At 36.4% G+C, this 21,314-nt stretch overlaps 1 protein-coding gene across 2 annotated transcripts; it reads left to right on the top strand.

The window, feature by feature from the left end:
• The first annotated feature begins 1,081 nt into the window (after positions 1–1,081).
• Positions 1,082–20,257, top strand: LOC112556602 (programmed cell death 6-interacting protein-like). 2 transcript variants are annotated; one of them, XM_025225753.1, is made up of 18 exons: positions 1,082–1,316; positions 2,814–2,868; positions 3,042–3,111; positions 4,900–5,027; positions 5,650–5,803; positions 6,202–6,311; positions 6,657–6,773; positions 7,010–7,232; positions 7,442–7,565; positions 7,853–8,030; positions 8,895–9,116; positions 9,774–9,933; positions 10,991–11,139; positions 11,341–11,475; positions 11,830–12,010; positions 13,362–13,475; positions 16,064–16,192; positions 16,450–20,257. In XM_025225753.1, exons 1-18 carry the CDS (start codon positions 1,114–1,116, stop codon positions 16,728–16,730), a joined length of 2,733 nt encoding a protein of 910 aa, XP_025081538.1. In that variant the 5' UTR covers positions 1,082–1,113; the 3' UTR covers positions 16,731–20,257. The 2 variants fall into 2 exon arrangements, with proteins under 2 accessions (XP_025081538.1, XP_025081539.1); XM_025225754.1 differs by lacking the exon at positions 13,362–13,475 and having other exon boundaries at positions 1,114–1,316.
• Positions 20,258–21,314: the final 1,057 nt, after the last annotated feature.

Below are 21,314 nucleotides of genomic sequence, written 5' to 3' on the forward strand. Positions count from 1 at the left end.
TTTGTAAAGCGCATACTCACACTCTTAATGAACAAGAACGAAACGCGGACAGCATTCGAGGGACAGGAAAACAATATGAACTATACAAGAATAAACAACCGTATATAAACGAAGAATAAAATAAAATACAGAAAACACAAAGAAGAGCCAAATAACAAGAACAAGAGCTGAGAGTAACATGATATTACAAAAGGAAGAGGTGTAATAAAGGACTAGCATTATGGGAAAGGTTATTTTGTTAATTAGTGCTGTTTACGGAAGAGGTGTGTTTTCCATGCACGTTTAAAGCATTCAGTAGTGGTATAGGAGGTGGATATGGAAAGGTAGAGAGTTCTATTGTTTCGCTGCACAATAACCAAAATTCCTGTGGCCATATATGTTGCTCTTTTTGGTGACAGGAAGAGTAAGGAGACGATCATCAGACAAGGAGCGGATCTCGATCGAGTTGTCCGTGGAGTCGAGTGAACAACATATATATTAAATATGATCGAGCCAGGGGATGAGCCACAGCTGCATGGTGATCGACGCTATGGCATATCGCAGCCAGCTAATAAACAATAAGTGCTTGAACTGAGAGACAGTGGAGCTCATATATTATAGATAGAAGGGGTGTGACGACATATGATATCGATACGTATAATACGTATCGTGGTAGAACACCCCTTCTATATTATAATTATAAGGAGCACAGCAGAGTTCCAAACTCTCTGTAGTTTGTCAATAAATATGGTGTGGACAGCCACGAAGTAGAGATTGAACTGACACGGTCAAGTCTGGACAGAACTATAGTGAATAATAAACATGTGTTGTTGTTGTTGTTGATTTATTGTTTATTTTTTTAAAACATCAGAATACGGTTTTGGTGTCACCACACGAACTTGCATTAGACATATCCGTGGTGGACACTGCTCTGACGAATACACTGCATACAGCAGAACGACATATCAGCTCCTGTTTTTTAAGAGAAAATTTGTGTGTATATGTATAGTGTATGCCGTCAGTTCCTGTTTTAGTGTATGATTAACACACGACACATGCTTGAATCAACACACTGACGTCATTATCGACTATTTATACACTCAAGTCCACGTGATCAAACAGAGCACGAACAAGATGGCGACGATGCTAGCGATCCCGCTCAAGAAAACGTACGAAGTGGACTTAATAAAACCACTCAGAAATTTCATACAAAGCACGTTCACACAGGCAGATCCAGAGTACTACAATCATGCTTTACAGGAGTTCAATAAACTTCGAAATCTGATGATCACGAAGTCTGTTGATAAGCATGAATCAGCATTGGAGGTACTATGCCGGTGAGTACAGGCGATATACGGCGTAACACTATTTCGAACAGAAACAAGGATGTCGTCTCTTAATGAAGCAATTGGTAAAGCAAGCTGTGATAATTTCATGGCGGGAAAGCAATGAATGAAAGTTGTAATATTTATCCAGGAGCCTTTATTATTGTCATTACGAGTTTTCCTGTTGGGAAGGACAATGGTCAAACTCGGAAGGAAATATGGCACCAGCTCAGCTGACCCGGAAACGCATCAGTTTTTCTTGAAGTTCTAGCACCAGATTATTAAAATTCATTAGCAGGTTAATTTGAAATAGTTACTGGCGTTCAAGGACATAAAATTCACATTTCTTCTTTGTATACGTTATTAGATTCACTGGCCATTTCTATATTATAAAACTTGAAACATGTCGTAAAATAAAAAGTGATAATCAGTAATTTAATTTAAAACAGCTATAAACATAAACTCGCAAATAGATTACAACCACAAATTTACATTTCTACTTAATCTTTAATATTTATTCTCACAATTTCATGTCTGCTTTTCCTATGTTATACTGCTTTTCACACTCTCACTCAACATTGTCAAGTACCTTAAGAAGTCACAGCATACTATAACATTCTAAAAATACTTGATTATACTTGATAATTTTAACTAACATTATATTAACTAACATTTAATTAACAATTATATTAAAATATAACTACTAAACACAGTTGCAATGTCAGCATTAGTGAAACCATGTATTAGGCATTAAAAATGTGTTAAAGAGAAACTTTTAAATGGATTTTTTTAATGCTAATTTAAGGTAAATCACTGCCCTAAATGCATTCTACACATTTTGCTTTGAGGCTTTTATAATCTTGTGCAATCCCTTTTAATTTTATAATGAGACTCTTATGCAAGCAAACCATAGTGAAGACAAATGATGATGATGGTAAGTTTTCCTCTTTTGAGGATGGGGACAACACATGGTCTGTACCTTATTTTACTTGGAACAAAGCAAATTAGGATAAATCTTGGACTGCCGTATGTTAACATGAAATATTATTTTGTATTTATACTATGATGTATCTTAACAGAACCTTGTAGCTATTTAGGCAAGGGATGGAGAAATAACAGTATTAATTTATGATAATAATAATAATTTCCTTTTATGAAGTTGACTGAAGGAAAAATTTAAGGCAATGATATGAGATGAACTGTACTAATTGTATAAGTGAAATTAATTTACAATAATAACTGCTATTTACTCTTTAGTAACTCAAAACAGCATGTTGCATTGTGTCAAATTAATGATATCATAGGATTTTAGCCCAGAAGTTTAAATGAAGTGTGATTGGAATAATGTCAAGTGGAACATATCAACTTGGATTACCACAGCCATTACCTTTATGGCTAATCCCCTTTTAAGTATTTATTTGTTAGGATAATGAAAGTTTGGATCGTTCATAAACAGAGTCTTGCAAACTATTTCTTACCAAGCCTGTCGTCTTTTTCTTCTGTGTGTAGATATCATGATCAGCTTGTGGCCATTGAAAACAAGCTCCCCATTGCAGAAAATCAGGTAATATGTTTTTCATTCTGCTACTAACCCTAATGCAAAGCAGCTACTATTTTCTTATTTAGGTAGCAAATTCTTAAGAAAAAAATTAAGAATCTAATCTTATCAAAACTAATTATTTGTCATAATTTCTTTCCCATTTTGTTAAGACAAATGCAATGTAATTTTCATTTCAGATTCGAGTTCAGTTTAAATGGCGTGATGCATTTGATGAAGGCTCATTCCTGGGTGGAAAAAGAACATTGGGTAAGGAAGACTCAGTTATTTTTAATTTGAGTAGATTTACTATTGTGGTAGAGATTTACACATTTAATACAGTTTGTTCTGTTTCATTAATCTGTGTGACATGCATTGCATTTAAGTTTTTTATGCTTTTTGAATAATGAGCTTATCTAACACTTGCATTAGATTATGTATTATATCCTATAATAGTTAGTCACATATCTTTAATCTGTACTTGCACAGTAAGACTTGAAAGACAAAAATCCACAGTTTGTACAGTTAACAAGTTTTTTCAATTACTTGAAAAGTACAAATATTCAACTTTTATAATTTTTATAAATTCATAACAAGCTAGGAAAATGTAATATCCACTTTTTATGATATATATATATAAGCTGCCCTAAGCTCCTTGGGAGTGATAAGGAACAGGAAGATGAATATATATATTAAGTACGAGAGTCAATATGATTTAAAAGTGTGGTAGTCATACATAGTCATTGGCACCAAATAAATCTAGCTATAATATAAGGATATACCAAATTCCTTATTATCAAAAACTCATTGACAGTAAAAACTGTCTCAGCCACTGTTATGAAATAATCATCTCCAACATGTTATTTAATCAGAAGTTTTAAAAGTATGTCATTATTTTACATTAATTATAGTATGAGAAATCTACAAGATGTTTTTGTCTTCAGGGTTAGATGTAAAGAAAATGTCTACACTGTGGAACTAATATATAAAAGGGAGACTAGTTCGGCTTAAATTTTGTTAAATACAAAGCTTTCCTTCCTTTGGGGAGAACAATGTAGAACTATTTATAGAAATAGCCACATGGTGCTGTTTAAGCATTATAAGAAACACTGACTTGGCAGGGTGCTAGCTGGTGCATCTCTCTTAGTTTTCTTTTCCTTACCATTATTTTACCATTAGTGTAAAGCACTGTTGGAAGAATGTTGTTGATGGTTCTGGACAGGTGTCAAAATATAAAGCAAAAGTAAAATGTTTTGCAAAATCAGCCTGATATAATTTTATCAATGCATTTAAAACTTGTGTGCTTGATTTTTATATCAAACCATGACTGAAATCATTATCATCTTAATCATTAAAAGAAATAGTGGTCTGAATAACTTCTGCTCAAAATTTCAGATTGCAAAACTATTGTTTGCTTACAATTATTTCTAAAACTCAGCTCTGAGGTGGAACAAGGAGACTACCATGTTTCAGTTTTATTTTCTTAAGTGTGATCATGCATAGACTGGTATCTGGAGTTGTACCATCAATTTCAAACCGGAGAACAGAGAGGAAGAACTGAAGGAAGTGAAACAGACTGGCGTGGCCGAAAATTCCTTTCTTATCAAAAGATGTCGTTTACATCATCAATTATGATCAATTAATTTTAGAGTGCAAAACATGGTGGCCAGCATAAACCAATATGAAGTTGTGTTTTAGACACAGCTGTTAATGAATGGATTAAAAAAACTAAACACTGGATGCTTTTTATTTGGGTTTTTTTTTTTAAATTTTCTTTCTCTCACTTCTAGCATCTTTCCCAGCTTTTCATCAAAAAAATTTGTCACAGAGTCATTCTGAAGTTGTAAAAATGTCTACATAGAACATCTACATACTACACAAGTAGTGATCTATAATTAAATAATTTGCTTGTAAACAAAAGCATTAAACAAAAGTACTTTATGGTAACTAAGTCCTTATAAGGTTGGAGGAGTAACAAGGTCTAAATTTAGAATTCTTGTGACATAAAATATAATATTTTTCCCTTCTTTATTCATATAGAGATTTTTCCCATTTCAGCAATTGCCTCAGGTGCCTATGAAAAAGTGTGCATGCTATTCAACATTGCTGCTCTTCAGAGCCAAATTGCTAGTGTGCAGAACTTCGAGAATGATGAAGGGCTGAAACTGGCTGTCAAATACTTTCAAGTATGCTATGGCAGAATTTAGCTCACATAAACATTTTTCTGGCTTGAAACATTTAAAAATTTAGCTGTGTAAGGTAACCTGACTCTTGTTTTGCACAAAAAAGATGGGTTTTCTAAAGCCATTCCAGAGTTATATAACATCATTATTCACTGCACCTTTAGTTCATTCATCACTATTTACCTATCACTTTCAGCCAAAATGTCTGCTTTAGTATTATTTAAATTATTTATCCTTAGTGATCCAATTTACTTCTAGATTTGCTTGTATGTACAATATTATTCAGCTCTAACATTCTTTGTTTCAATTATATATATGTGTGTGTTTGTGTGAACTTGTGGTTTTTACCTTTAAAATTAGTTGGATGTCCAGTTAATAACATCAACACATTGGCAGTCAATAGATTTTGAGATAGCATCAAGATATAAAAAAATTAGAAAGCAAAAGGTTGTTTAGGGAGAGGGGCTGGGAAATAGAACAGTTTTAAAATTTCATTTTAACTTGTACAAAAGCTTATATCGTTGAGTGAAGGACATAAACTATATTGTCATATTGTAATGCATGTGCTTCTTTTAAGTAGTCAGAAGACATTGTTAAACAAGCTGTTTATATTTTTTCTTCTTAGCAATCTTCTGGCATTCTGGGCCATCTAAAAGACATCGTACTGTCACATTTACAACAGGAGCCTACTCCAGACTTGAACCCAGATACCTTGAGTTCTCTTTCAGCAGTAATGCTAGCCCAGGCTCAAGAGTCCATTTATAGGAAAGCCACCCTGGGTAAGTAATCAGGTCATTCCAGCAGTACTAAGAACCATACGCCACTTTAATCTTCAGCCTCCATTAAATGTAATTTTTCTTTTCTATCACTTTGTTTTGTGTAATATTGTATCTTGTGAATGATTTTTTTAATATTCAGATTAATGGCCACCTGAGTTCTGTTATCTTTAATTATTTCAAAAGCAGGAAGACACTTTGCAAGCAAACAAAAGCATGTACATAGGGCCAGATACATTTTAAATGGAAAATAATTAGCCATAGCTTCTTCTTCAGTTTGATAGAAAACTTGCCTATTTGGCTTTTTCCCCCTAACCACTTTGCTGAAAAGAAGTATTACAAGTGTTAGTTGTTTTTTTTGTTGTAAAGTAACACCTGATTATGTTTCCTGTTTTTGCTAGATCGTATGAAGGAGTCAATGATTGCAAAACTAGCATACCAGTGCTCTGAGCTGTATGCTGATGCCATGAAACTTATGCAACTTACATCTATCCGTGATCTTTGGCCTAGGGTAAGCTGTCTTTGGTTGCTCATTCTTTTCTTTATGCTCAGCTTGTGAATCTCTGGGGCTTAAAAAATTGTTGATGCAAATAAAGACAAACATTTAAAATGCATGTAGAAAAATAAGGTTTAAACTATTTATCAGTAACCTTACACAGCATGATATATACATTCACATAAATGTCAGTAATCATATAGCATGACACATAAATGTTTTGGAGCAAAAATTATTAATTGTGATGCACGCAGATGCGCAGCCTGCTATGTTTAGTTTGCTGAAGGCACTGCGCATATTTATACACCGCTGTGAACGAACTAAGAAAGAAATATAGCCTTTTGATCACTCATTTCTCAGGACTGGTTGGCCACTGTTGTTATGAAACAGGCAGCATTCCATGCCATGGCAGAGTTCTACCAGAGTGTGGTAGCTCAACAGTCAAAGAGCTATGGCCAGGAAATAGCCCGGTTACAGGTAGCAAATCAGTTTCAAGATTTATTTTAAGATGCACTGTGTGAAATCATCTATTATTGTGAAGCATATAGCATACAGATCCTTCCAGATGAAAGACATTGTTTCATTGTTTATATATTATATATTTATGATTGAAAGGGTTGTTTTCTAAAATTAAATTTGTTCTCTTTCTACTTTTGAAAGCAAGTACAATGCAGAAAGATTAGAAGGATCACTTTGAAACATTGCTTTTTCAGCATGCTGTGGAGCTGATGAATGCTTCTCAGCAGCGAGGTGGAGCAACCTTTGCCTTTCGTAATGAACTGGGCAAGATACAGCGTGCTCTGGAGGCAGCAAAGAAAGACAACGACTTTATTTACCATGACAAGATTCCTGATTTGAAGTCACTGGAACCAATTGGTAAGGCTGTGGTTGCCAAGCCTACACCCCTAGCATCACCACTGTCACCTAAATTCACAGGTGAGAAAAACAATGTACATTATTTTTGACAAAAACATACCAGTATCAGTCACATCCCTAACGCCTGGAAAGGGTTTAAATCATTGAAAAACTTTGTAATTATCTTTAAAATTCTTTCATGAATAAACTCTATCACCCTTACTCAAAACACTCCATGAGTATGCTTGCACAGTGAGGACAGATAAATTTATGGAACTATACTTTTACAGATCTGTTTGAGAAGATTGTACCTCTGCCTGTGTTTGAAGCACTTACGGCATTTGAGAACCGTAAGTCTCAACTTGCTAACATGGAGATTGGCAGGCTTCGAGAAGCCACAGCACTTATCAACAGGTAATTTTTTAAAAAAGGCCTGCTTTGTGAGGCAATATGTGCATACTGTATGTCAATATAGTAAGAAACTGTGACAAATGTAATTTGAACCTTGCAATTTATGAGTTCTGGAAGGTGAATCCTAACCTTTTGAAAATTTAAATCTTTGAAGAATCAGCAGAAACTGGATTTTCACACTGTTTGTCAAACATCTCCCTACAAATCTCATATTTGTGTGCTGCATTGTGTCATGTTTGAATTAACACAAATTTTCTTAAAGTGATTTGTTTTGCTTTTATTTCTCCTAGTGTTCTGGCATCCTTGAATCTGCCAGCAGCTCTTGAGGACTTATCAGGGGCAAAAGTTCCTCAGTCTGTCCTAGATAAAGCCAAACAAATGCAGGATTTGGGAGGGGTTGCACTTATTGAGTCTCTTATCACAGCATTGCCTGATCTTCTCACCCGCAACAGGGAGATTCTTGATGAGGTATGAGTTGTTTACATTAGCCTGCTGATTGAATATGCAAAGTAAAGGTGGTAGAAAATATTTTAGGGAAAACAAAAAGAGTTAACCTACTGTAGTTTTGTCTGATTTACTTGTGGTGACAACACTGCTTGAAAACACTTTTTTCAACTTTCGTGAAGAGGGTAAGACACATTTGGAATTGTGATGAATAGTGCTCTAATCTGTAGGATTTTATAAACTCAGTCCTGACAGAAGAGCTAGGAAAATTTTTTATACTGAGCAAAATGGGACATCATTAAAACTAGAGAACAAAGTTTGCTTCTGCTGACATAATCTTCATTAACTGCATTATCAAAATTATGTGCAGACCAAATGGTGCTTATTGTTCATTTCACTAACAGCAAGAAGAAGTCATATGTCTTTGCTGTTCTAAGAACATGCTAGACCATTACACTTACAGACAGCAATAAGCTGTTGAAAGACTGTTGTTTATGAACAGATAGTTTGGTCGGTGTCCTACGCATGCCTCATGTATGTCATTAGCCTATTCTTCTCAAGCCAACTTTCAGAGGCTTTCCACTCAGTCACACATTAGTTTTCTTTTGGCATGTTATATGTCGGAAACATAAAGAAATGTTAATATGCATAGATAATGCTATTGTCAATATTGCTGATGTTGTTTTATTTACTTTGATTTCCCCATGAAACAAGCTAAAGAGTTTGCTCAATAAAGACTTTGTTCATTCATTCTGTTGGCATCCTGTTAACCCACAGCTATATAGCCTGTCACAAAAGTCCCACAGAAAGTACAACTCAACCTTTTTCATGCTTGAACCACACAAGGCAACTGTGAACTGTATTTTAAACAGCCCAAGATTATTGCAGAGTATCAGAACATTGGATGATGAAGAGAAGTCTGACACACAGCTGCGCGAACAGTTCAAAGAGAGGTGGACTCGAACTCCATCAGCTGTGTTGACCAAACCTATGAGAGATGAGGCCAGCAAATATCGCACCATCCTTGACACCGCCATTCAAGCAGATAGAATTGTACGTGAGAAGTACAACAGCCACAAGCAGGCTATAACACTTCTGTCCAAGCCTCCAGTAAGTTGTCTCAGTACTTCTTTTAAATCCTATCCTCCCCACCCCTCCCCCTACCGACCACCCCACAGCCCTTTAAAGATTTCATAATTGATAAAACAAATGATAAGAACAAACTAAAGGTTGGTTTTATTTTATAACTGTTTATGTAAGATAAGTTGATATAAATGTAATTAACTTTCATGAGCCTAAACTTTTGTAATGACAAGCTTTCATCTTTTATCTGCTTTGTGTGTTTGTGGAGGTAGGGGGGTGGGGAAAGAGGGAGAAATGAGAAAGATAAATATTGTTAAAAATATATGGTTATGTTTTGGTTATATATGTATGGTGTTATATATATATGAATATGTGGTTGTGTTTGGTAAATAATGTAATCTAAAGAGCAATTTATAAAAATTAGCCAGTTTCTTATTTGGTGACAATGATTAAAAAGTTTTCTAAGTGAAAGATCAGGTGGTGGAAAGAATACCGGTGAAAGCAAAGGAGGAAAAATCTGTTAAACGTGCTTCAACAATTTTTGATTATTTTTTTTTTAAACTGTTTGAAGAGACTAAATATTCTCTGTCTTGATTGAACAGTTGCAGGGAATCTATGCTAATGTCAGCACAGGGCAGATTTTTATTTTATTGCTTTTAACCTGCCCTTGTGTTGTCTTGTTAGGGAGAGCTGGAGAAGTCACTGCCAGCTGCTGGCAATGTTGGGGCCCTGCAAGGCAGCGCTGTGGTAAAGGAACTTCGTAAACTGTGTGAAGAAGTGGAGACAATCAAAGCTGAACGAGAGGTCATTGAAAATGAGATCAAAGAAGCCAAGTTTGATATGAGTAAGAGTGTGAGATACCTCAGGTCCTTAACGCACAACATAGCTCAATGTAACCAAACAGTTAAAATTTACATGAATTAGTTTTAAAAGTACTAGTGGGGTGCAAAAGTTTTTTTCATGCTATGGTGAACATTTATATACCAGCATAACGTGTTTAACAGTGTATTAATTTCCACCCTCTGTTAATTTACATCTGGGAATGATGCTGCCAAGAAATATAGCAAAAATGAGAAAAACAGTAATCATGTCTTACACCCAAAGAAAATGGACAGAACACTAGAGGTTGGTTGCTGAGGTTCTCTTTGATGGGAGTTGAATATATGTAGATTAGATGTCTTAGGCAATAAGAACTGGTGGAGACCTGAACAAAATATTTTCAAGCACATCATAACATTCTCATAGACTAGGATACCTTACTCATTGCCACCAAAACTTATTTTTTCATACTTGCATTTGTTCTAAATAACAGTCTCACAAACATGTTTCACATGCACCATCGAGTTTACAGCACCATGCAAGCTTACAAATATCACCATGCTCAGAAAGAGGTCAGCATCTCAGATGTGAGGATAGTAAATGCATTGTGTTTTGTTGGGAAAAGCCTAAGCCAGTGAGAGAGCTAGGACACATTGTAATTAGGTTATATTAGGTGTGTGTATAAATATATACATATGCCTAATTGTAGGTGTATATCATGAATTAAAAAAAGATATTGGCTTACATTTGGTGAAATAGTGTTTTGAACTGGGCTTTGGATAAAACTAAAATTGAATCCCACTAGTCATTAAGCAGTATTTAATGGCATTATTTGGACATTAGAAAAGTTCTCCTGCAATTGGGATCAGCATGTGCAGTCCTGTTGCTCCCTGTTTCTCCAGTCTGTCTATCCAACCATAACATGCACATCCTTCAGTAATCTACTAAATAGAATTTTCAGAACATTTGAGTAGTAAAAAAAAAGTATTACATGTACCAGAGTCTATTGAAAATGCAATCGTAATTTCCTGACAGCTTGAAAATCGAACCATCATAAATGCAGTTGTTCTTTTAAATTGCAGCAAGTAAATTTTTTGCTGCTTTGGCGGCTGATGGTGCCATTGATGAAGAAGCTCTGTCAGTGAGTGAGCTGGACCGAGTTTATGCCCCTTTGCGTCAACAGGTGTCTGACAGCATTCATAAGCAGGAAACAATCCTGGCTCGTATACAGGTAATCATTTTGCTAGAGAGATACGTGCATGTTAACCTTACGATGAAATATGGAATGTCCCTTATTATGATTGTCACTTTATCATCTTTTAATACCATCATAATTTACCCGAGGCTTGTTTTCTTTTTTATGTTCCTTGATCAAGATAGATAAATGCAGCCAAACAAATGTTAACCATGCTTTTTAAATCGCTTGCAATAGAATGCCAACACAGAGTTCTGCCAGGCCAAATCATCCAATCAGAGTGCAGCACAGAGAGAGGCGCTGCTGAAAGATCTAGCAGCAGGTTTTGACAACTACATGGAGCTGAAAAATAATCTGGAAGAGGGAACGAAGGTGAGTGAAGGAGTGGAACAGTAATCTCATATGGTGTGAGAACATGAGAATCTTTTGCTGTCTCCGGCTGGTCAGCACATGAAGTCTAAAGACCTTGTCTGCAGTAGACTGTGATTAACAATCACCATTCATTTAAGCAAATTCAGCTTAGTTATAAGTAAAAGCAGCATTAAAAAGAAGTTTTGTTTCTGTTATACTCTTTCTCTTTATGTCATGACTTTAAAGATTAGTAGTCAGCATGTGAATATCAGTCATGAATGTATGGGTTTTCAGTTTGTTTGTTTTTTTTTTTAACTGGCCTTTTTTTTTGCATTTCTACAGTCTTGCACTTAGTTTGATTTTACTTTTTCTCAGTTCTACAATGATCTCACACCTCTTCTTGTCCGATTGCAAACCAAAATCAATGACTTCTGTTTTGCTCGCAAAACTGAAAAAGATGAGTTGATGGCAGACTTGCAGAAACAGATAGTCAACACCCCATCACAACCACCACCCACCCAGCCGCGCTACCAAGGTGGCCCTGGAGCTGGAACAGGTAAGTCATTTGGATATCCCCCAGCACCACAGTGCTATCATCTCTGTTTTTGTCACTAATGTAGAAGAGGTTGACATGCTTAAGATATCTTGTATCTGTTGCAAATAGATTGGTTCATTCACAGCATGCATTACCATAACTGCCACACAACTCCAAAAGCATAGGCAAAATTTATTTGTCATTGTGTAGAATGTTCCTTTGTCTAGGGTTCAGAAAAAGTTAACTGTGACATACTATCACTTAAAATGCTCATGTCATGGTTCTTTGTGGCGGTTGGAAGTTTCTGCATGGGAACAGTGGTCGCCAACTCTTTGGTTCCTTTGCAGAATTTCATTCACAGCTGAATTTCTGTCAATATCCTGTAGTATCTTTTTCAAATTTTTCCACACTCCTTCCATCTTTTTTTTATTCTTTCTCTGCATATTTTTTTTAAACTTTTCCCTTTGCTTGAAACCATTGTTTTAAGCGTCTGTAAAGGCCTTAATGCTGCTAGTGAGTGAAGGTGGTTTTTTCTGTGTATTGTTTTTTGTTTTTGTTGTTTGTTTTGCTGTGTGTACAGTCCCATTTTATATTTACTTTTTTATTATTTAGTTATCAATTTTTATAAATATTTCTTAGTGTATGATTTGATATAGTTTTGCAGTAGATTTCATGGTTTGCAATTCTTTTGCTATCAACAGTAATTAAGCAGGAGCTCTCAAACAAGCTGTTGGAGTTTGATACTGGTAGAGATTAACTTTTGAGTTCTTTAAATTGTCTTTGTTTTTTTTTTATTTTTCTGTTTTTTTAAATGATACCAATGTTCTATCTTGAGAGAGGCGGTTTTAAGGAGGGCTTTGGCCTGTTTGTAGGTCATAGAGTAAGGTAAATATTAAGAAGCTGAACATAATTATTTAGGCCAGACATGAATGATGTAAATTGATAATGTTGTGGTTAAAAATAACATTTTTCAGTGTTCTTGAGTTCACAAGTGGAGATGTTGAGTGTAACATACTTGTCAGATGTTTTGCACCAGTGTGTTTTCTGGCACATACTTTGCAGTAGCATAGCTTTGGCATTCCTTGAGGATGTGCATTAATCATTTGGTTTTTTTAATATAATTCTACTGCCAGTGTTCAGCAGCATATCATGGGCATTGTGTATCTGCACTTACTGCCCTGTTGGTATTTAGAACTACGTTAGATGACAAAAGCAGATATAGCAGTCTATCCAAAAAAAATAAATAAATAAACTTACTCTGGAATCAGCAGGCATTTTTCAGTTTGTGCTCTGCAAAGAAACTGACCTTTTGTCAGCATTTCACTTCTGGGTCGTTGGTAGATTTGTTTGGGTTTGGTTTTGCCCTGTGCAGATGTTGGAGCAGGTGATGAAAACAAAAGGACACCCCCTCCCCGACCTCCCCGACCAGCTGTGCCATCTGTCACAGCTCCCACAACACCTGCTGGTTTGAGTCCATCGGGCAGGGGTAATTTAACTGTGTATTCCATAAGCTGAACTGCTGAACTCCTAACCAACACATTTTGCTTGTTGGGCTTGTAGAATTGTATGCACTTAACACTCAAAATATGGAAGACCATATTTTATATGTACATCTGTTCAAGTCATGGAGAACATTGCAACTTGCTGGCATTCTCATAAGTAGGCAAAAGGCAACCCAAAAGAAAAAGTTAGAAACAAGCAAAATAGTTGTGATAAAACAACAAAAGGTGATGCATTTTCTACATATTCTAAAAAGTATTGAAGTATACTGGCACTTTAAAAGTTATTTCTGACAAAAACAATAGGAAAAACTTGATTATTATAGAGTAGTGTAACTGTAAAGCTGCTTACACTTTTGCATTGTGCTGCAAGGACTAACACTGTTTTCAGTCTATAGAAAATTTATACCTGTCACTTGCAGTGTGTACACCCCCCCCCCTTTGTTAGGAAGGTTGATTTTGTTTTTGTTTAGCATGTGAAGTAAAATATGTTTCTATCATTCTTTGGTCCATCTTTGGTGACACTGAATTCCATGCATTTCACTAGAAACTCCAGCCAGTTTAGACTAAAGTATGGTACAGTAAAGGGTTCATATTCTGCTCTTTAGACATGTTTTTGTTTTGCTGCCAGATTTATAAGGCATCATTTGGTGAAGTTGTAGTTTTACTGCAGCATATTAACACTTTTCAAAGGTGTACACGCCCAGCCTGCCTGGTGCTGTCTGTCTTCTAAGTCAATGCAATACAGGCTGATGGACTGCCGACAATAAAACATGTGTCTGTCCCATCATATGTGCCCTTTCTGTCACTTAATGGACGTTCCTTGCTTGTACCTCAACATTTATGTTATGATAAATAACTTAATAGAAATTTACATTTCTGTGAAAGAAGCTCAGATTGATTAAATTTTGAGTTCTTCTTGCAGTCACCTAGGCAGGGCCAGGCAAAATGGTTTTGCAGGCCTTATACAGCTTGCAGACCAGATGTTCCCCATCCCTGCTATAAATACAAATTTCTATAGTACTTTCCCAAAAAATATGCTCACAACCCTTCACAGATAGGAGAAACAATAAACTGACCTCAGTCTGTGTAAACCTGTACCTAAACCTATACACACAAACATGTATATACACTCAACAAACATTACTTGAGCATGCAGTCTGAACATGGGAGCATAAAGTCTTTGATTTTGAAAAAAAATAGATCAAAGGTCAAAAGTTTGAGCAAAAATCAAAGATTTGAGGTCAAAGAGTCGGAGTGATGTAAGGGTGTAGGTCATTTGAGTGACGAAAGGTTACAGATCATTCAAGTTACACAAAGTCACAGGTCATTTGACTGACAAGTAATTTGTTCCAAGTTGATGGTAGGATAAAGACCTCAGTCTCTGTGTCTTTGTTTAGTTAATGGGACTTGAAATAACCTGGTGTCAGAAGGTGAACAGTCATATATATATATATGTGAGTGGGTTCAGAAAGGTATCAAGGTCAGGTCAGTGCCAGAAATAACAATGTCATGTTAGAAAGTTTATCAGCTCTATAGTCAGCCTATGAAAAGAACAAATGATGGATATTATATGTTCAGGTATAGACAATCTACGGGTGACCCAAGCACCATTGCTTTGAGTACTTTGAAGTCTGTCAGGAAGATACTTGGGAATGCCAGCCAGAAGAAAATTACAATAGTCAGTCTTTGGGAGCATTGTGTCTGGTGGACAAGTAGCACACAGCATTAGTTCAGAACATGTGAGTGCCTCACAGGCGCATGTGCCTCAGACATACTTCCTTCCTTACATCAAGATTTGCTGTCGCTACCAGTGTCTATGACTTGAAACAGATGCCGCTTTAATAGCTGGATAAGTTGCATTCAAACATCTATGCAGTTAACATGCTTTGGCTTTGTTAAATGTTGCTTATTCATGTCCTTCTTGTTTACTGTTTTGTTAGCTCTGCCTGCTTATCATAATTGCTCCTCCAACTGCCAGCTTTGTGTTGTTTTGGATTTTTTATTTTTATTTTTTTGTGGGTGGCGGGTTCTATTTCTTCTTGCTTGCATGTGAACTGAGTAACCAGTCTATCTTACCACACATTGTTTACATTTTTTAATTTGTTCATTGCTGTTCTCATATCAATATGTTTGTTCTCTTGAGGCATGTTTGATTAAGAAAAGTCTTCATCTGTAAGCAAAGTAGTAGTACAGTGCATCTGCCCATTAACAGTGCAGTCCATCCACTTGTAACAGTACCATTTAGCTTGAAAGGCACATATTAAAACATTTCTTTTACTAACAGGGCCTGTGTTGGCTGTTATTTTGTCGCTATAATATGTTTACTGTCAGACATCGTTATGTCTAAGTGATATTAAAACAGATCAATAGATTACCGCCATGTATATTACTCACTGTATATAACTGAATCATCTTAAGGTGTAGCAGATTTGCTGCCTGCAAATGGAGTGCTATAAAGGTGTAAGGTGTAAAGAGCACTATGCAGAAGGTGCCCGCACAGTGGTGCTGCAAAATTGGAAGTTGTAGTGTGAATGCTGCCCACGTACATTTGAGTTATGTTTTGCTGTTCCAGCACCCCCTGCATCAGCACCACCTCCACCACCCCAGCCGTCTGTGCCGACCACTTCTACTGGACAGATGCCCTCTGCTGCTCCCCCATATCCTCCCCAGCCTGGACAGGGTGCAGCGCCTAGCGCACCAGGTAATCTTTCCTGATTGATATCTACTCTTGAAAACATTACTGGACATTTTACTGTGAGAGAAGGGTTCATCGGCACCTGTGTGGATCCCATATCTGACGTGTTAATTCTCAGTATCTCTAAATATAAAGCTTTTTTGCTATATAATGATAAATATGTCAATACTATGAACTGAAACAATTGGAAGAATTGGATTTTTTTAGTTTGTTTATTTTCTGTTTTCATTTTGTTCTACAATTTTTTAACTGGTGTTTTGAAGGTGCTTATGGTGGCAGCTGGAATGCCCCATATCCTGGCTATCCTGCTGGAGGCTACCCCATGCCAGCCATGCCTTCTGGGTTCAACCCCTACAACCCATACATGCAGTATCCCCATCAGGGATACCCCAATCAAGGTGCTCCTGGGTACCCACAACAGGCCACTCCACCATACCCAATGGGCCAGCCTGGTGGCTATCCAAGTCAGCAGCCCGGTGTTCCACCTTATCCACAGCAAGGCTACCCCTACCCAGCTTACCCCCAGCAGCAACCCTACCGATAAAAGACTTTCCCCTCACCCCCACCCTGCTCTGCAGCATGCAGTTCTTGGTCTTAATCAGATGTACAGATTTTCTTTTCTCTGCAGTGTCTGTCTAATTAGTCTTATGCAAAGTCATGCTGCAACGGCACCTGTGATGGTCTTTAGACTCTCAGGTATCAGGTGTGTGCTAATGGAAAAAGACATGAAATTTCTTTGTATCCCTAAAATTCCTTAAAGAAAGTTTGCTTTTTTTTTTCTTTTCTTTTTCATTTTTTTTACACTTTCCATCCCAATCCTACTTTCCAATGTTATCACAAACAGTGCAGTTAGTTAAGAATGGTGTAGACTATCTGTATTGATCTTGTTTTGTTGACAACTTTTAATCCTTGAGCATTTCTGGATAAATATTAATATTGTAGCTGTTGGCTTCATTTTATATTTGATAGCCATAATGTGCAGCACATGCTGTGAGCTGATCAGGATGACGAATGCTGAAGTATGGTTGATGTACTGCATCCTTTCTGCAAATTGTCTAGAAAATGTGACAGTTTGATTCATTGCGTATATGTGCTGCATTGCCAGCCACTCGACCAGTGCCTGCATGTGACTTTAAAACACAAGTGCAACTGTTGCATGCCTGGAACAAGTGGAAAAAATTCCTGCTGAAAGTTAACATTGTACATGTTTGTAATAGTTTCTGAGTGAACACTTTGATAATTTAACCAAATATCACTTGATAAGGGACTTTTGAGGAATAGTTCTGTATAGCTTGCAAGCCCAAATTTGTTTTATATTAAAAAGCTTTTGTTTTTGTTTTGTTTTTGTTTTTTCTAGGAGGGATAAAATTTCGGGAGATGGTGTAATGATGAAAACAAAAACCCAAACATTTTCAGAGTGTAATATTCTGTTATCAAAATAGTTATAATGCAAGTTCTCATGTAAACAACCTTGGAGAGAAAGAAGCATAAAAGATGTGAATAAAGATGGATCATTGTCTACTGATATCACAAAATCAAGGCGCATCTATTTTGTGTCAATGACTAAAGTCATATTTTATACAGTCAAGACATGTTGGTCTAGAAACTGTTGCATGCTGGGTCCACAGAAAATGGTCACTGATTGTGACTCTATTTGGCTTTCTTTGTTTTCGCTGTAATATTAATTAACATGTATTATTACAGTGTATCGTCAGAAAGCCAAGTTTAGGGATACTTGTTTCACTAGACTTCAGTACTGACTAGCCTCCTACCCCTCCCCTTTTTCCTAATTGCATGATCTGTAGACGAACCTTGTTTTTGTTTTCGTTGGTTTTTTTTTTTTAAGGGAAATGCAATGGTGGCTGATACATTGTGTCAAACCCTGACACAAAATAATTACTGTGTGTAGCATCAATATCTGCCTCTAATTATCAGTCCTCTCTGTGCTGTCTGACACGTGAGGCGACAGCATGCATGTATTTAAATGTTTTACGTTGTGATAGATTTGTGTGTATGATACATGTTTTCAACTCTCTCAGTGAAATTTGTTCAGTTTATTTAAAAATAAATTTTTGTCTAATTTATTTCCTTTTTTTAAAAAAAAAAAAATCAGCACTAGTCCTACCTAATTCATTCGTTGATTCACTTTTTCCAAGCTTTATTACTTCCCAATTTCTTCTTGTCTGCATGTTTGTAGAGGAGAAGATGATCATTTCAAAATATTGATAATTTTCAATTGTGTCGGGGTGGATTGAAGTCTATGGTGATTGATGCCAAAGTAAGATTACTTAGGGTGTAAAGCATCCATTGATGTACCTGATTAGGTTTTAAAGTATTGCTGCCAATAGTGGTGTATTAGATATGCCTTGGCATTCCTTAGAAGAAGTGACAAATGAATGAACATATATCAAGACTAATAGGACCAATAAGGAAAGCTATCTATTGTAATCTTTGAAGCTTTTTAATCTTAAAAGACCTTGCTACAAATAAAAATTTTCCTGATAGAAAACTGAAGACAGGAGTGGACCGGCTGCCATAGTTTTTAGATTCTAATCCAAAGCACTGATTCAAACCTAAGACAAGGTTTTATCCCTCTCCCCCAGTAATTATCTAGGTTTACTCTGTTATTATGTTATAAGCATTACTTATTTTAATAGATGCTTTTTGCAGTATTGCACGCTTTTATTTGTATTGAGCAATTTAGCCATATGTGTAGTCAACAAAGGATGTCATTTCTGCTAAGTGTTCTAGCGGGTAACACATGAACTAGTGAATGGCTAATAAAGATTTTTGAATTGTGCCTATGGGTTTTTCATCTGGCCACTCTTTTAAACATCTTACTGTGTTTGCCCTAGAAATCCTTTTCTGCACAGGTAGTGATGTTTTTGTGTCTGGTGTTTTGATCCATGAAGTTGACAGTACTTTGTTGGTTGAAAGTAGGTTTGATACAAATACAGTATGAAGTGTACCATATTCCAGCAACTCATGCATTGATTTCAGGTGAAATTTTATCTGACATGTCCATCACCTTTGCTATTTTAAATTTGAATGATGTCTGCAAACAGACTTGGCAGACAGTTTATGTGAGTATGCACATCTGTGTGATTGAACCATTCACAGTACACTTTGTTGTATGGCAAGACTCTCAGTGCCTGTTAATCAGATCAAGCAGCATACTTTTTGTTCCTACACAACAGACATTTTTTTTTTTTGTTACTTGCTGTGCACAGCTCTTTAAAATGAAGGAACATTTTCTGACACAAGAACATGTGCACACATCCAAGTTAGTGACATTTGAATGTTATTTAATCTCTTATTTCCTTGAATTTGTAGTTAAAAGACTAGGCTCACAGTTCTGACTCTTTTTAGTGAAGGATTCGTGGATAATATTTGATCTTTTGGGAAATTGCCATTATCATTACTTGGTGAAGAAGTTTTGTGCAAGATTACAGTAGTTGTCCTCTGCAGAAAGAAATTTTTCATGAAAGTCTACTTTGGTACAATTGAGTCACTGGGGGGGGAGAGGAAAGTGGAAATTTGCTCTGTAGTGGTTCTGGTAAATTGGGCCTGCACGTGAAAATTAGAAAAGCTTCCCCATAAAACTGTTGCTGTTATGGGAAATTCTTTTTACCAAGAGAACATTTTTAGATTGCTCTAATGCCCTGTTATGTTCTGGCAATCAGCATCACATTTCATTTTAATTAAACAGTAGTAATCAAGACAAATCTGTGTGAAGACCAACCCACTGAAGTATTATTTCTTATGTGTGATCCTGTATTTTTTTTGCTAAAAAATTAAAATATTAATGGTCTCCCCCATCAAAAAAAAAAAGACGTTTCAGTTCAATAGTGAGGAACATGTTTGGTTTTATTTTACAATGAGTTAAATCATTTTTAAACCAAAGAGGGTGTAAAGTTTTGGCTGGTTCTGACACAGTAAGGAGAGTGTTGTTAAGTCACACCAGCTCTCACATTTTCATATGTATATGGGTAACAGCAATATAAAGCACATCATTATGTAATTATCTGATTAATTAGGAAATTGAAATAAATGTTTCTTTCCTTACTGCAATAAGAGTGTGTTCTTTGGTGTATTTGTTTTTCTGCATGTTATTTTGTATGCGAGAGAGGGATGAAGCAATGAATTAAGAATTAAGCAATGCTTGTTTCTCCTGCATGTATTTCTGTCTTCCAGAAAAAGGAAATTGCTAAGTTGCTAGCAATTCTTGCTGAGGCTTTCCACCAGGTAAAGAGAATACAGATGGCGCCTTTTGTGGATATATTTTATGACACATAGGTTCCCTGATGTATCCTCACCCGAAGTTCCACAGCTATTTAATGATTGGAAGTTTTTTGTGTCGAAAAATGTCGTTTCTAGTCATAGGAATCGAACGCCTTAATATACTACTTGCCTCGGTCTGACGGATTAAGTATGGCAAGGTCTCAAAGTTCTTCGGGTTTTTTTGTTTTTTTTTGGTTTTTTTTTCTAGACTTCGGTGAGTCAGCGGGACCGTAGAAGGTTACTTTGCCTGATACTTGTGTGCGTGGGCTCAAAGAAAGAAGATAAAAAGAAACCCTAAGTTCAGATCCTCAGAGCTGACGCAACTGTCATTCTCCGTTGTCATCCGCAGCCTTTTTTATAAACCTAGTTTTTTTTTAAATATTGAAATAGCAAAGAGAGATGCAAACTACATCTGAAGCTTGCGGTGACCTGCAGCATAATGTGGGCGAGGTCACTCTATCACCTTGACGAGTGTCTCGGCATGAGAGGTAGTCGCTTGCATGGCCGGGGGAGCAAGGGGGGATGCCGCCGTTTGCATGCACGTCATGTCGCTTGAAGAAGATAACACCTGATGTCCACGCCAGACAGCGGCTAGAGTAATTACTGAGCACGGCCGGCCCTTCCCACAGTTTGGCAATGTGCACACAACAGTACCTGTCTTCGTCTTCCCAATTACCCATAGTCATTCCCCTATTTCGACAGACCAGGACCAAGCAGAAGACATACCGGAAGTGTGTGTACGACATGATGGAAACGAAAGAGAGGCTCGTTAAAAAAAAAACAAAAAACTTTTGTTTAAATGGATTATTTGAAACTTAATCGGGTTATTTAGTAAACATTTAGCATT

The sequence above is a fragment of the Pomacea canaliculata genome, linkage group LG2 (genome assembly GCF_003073045.1).
Source record: "Pomacea canaliculata isolate SZHN2017 linkage group LG2, ASM307304v1, whole genome shotgun sequence".
In the NCBI taxonomy this organism is placed as follows: Eukaryota; Metazoa; Mollusca; class Gastropoda; order Architaenioglossa; family Ampullariidae; genus Pomacea; species Pomacea canaliculata.

What these genes read in the sequence shown, in the direction of transcription:
- LOC112556602 (XM_025225753.1), top strand. Translation starts at nt 1,114, where the DNA reads ATGGCGACGATGCTAGCGATCCCGCTCAAGAAAACGTACGAAGTGGAC. An exon ending in TCCGTGATCTTTGGCCTAGG is followed by an intron (nt 6,312 to 6,656) that starts GTAAGCTGTCTT and finishes CTCATTTCTCAG; the next exon opens with GACTGGTTGGCCACTGTTGT. An exon ending in TGCAGCGCCTAGCGCACCAG is followed by an intron (nt 16,193 to 16,449) that starts GTAATCTTTCCT and finishes GGTGTTTTGAAG; the next exon opens with GTGCTTATGGTGGCAGCTGG.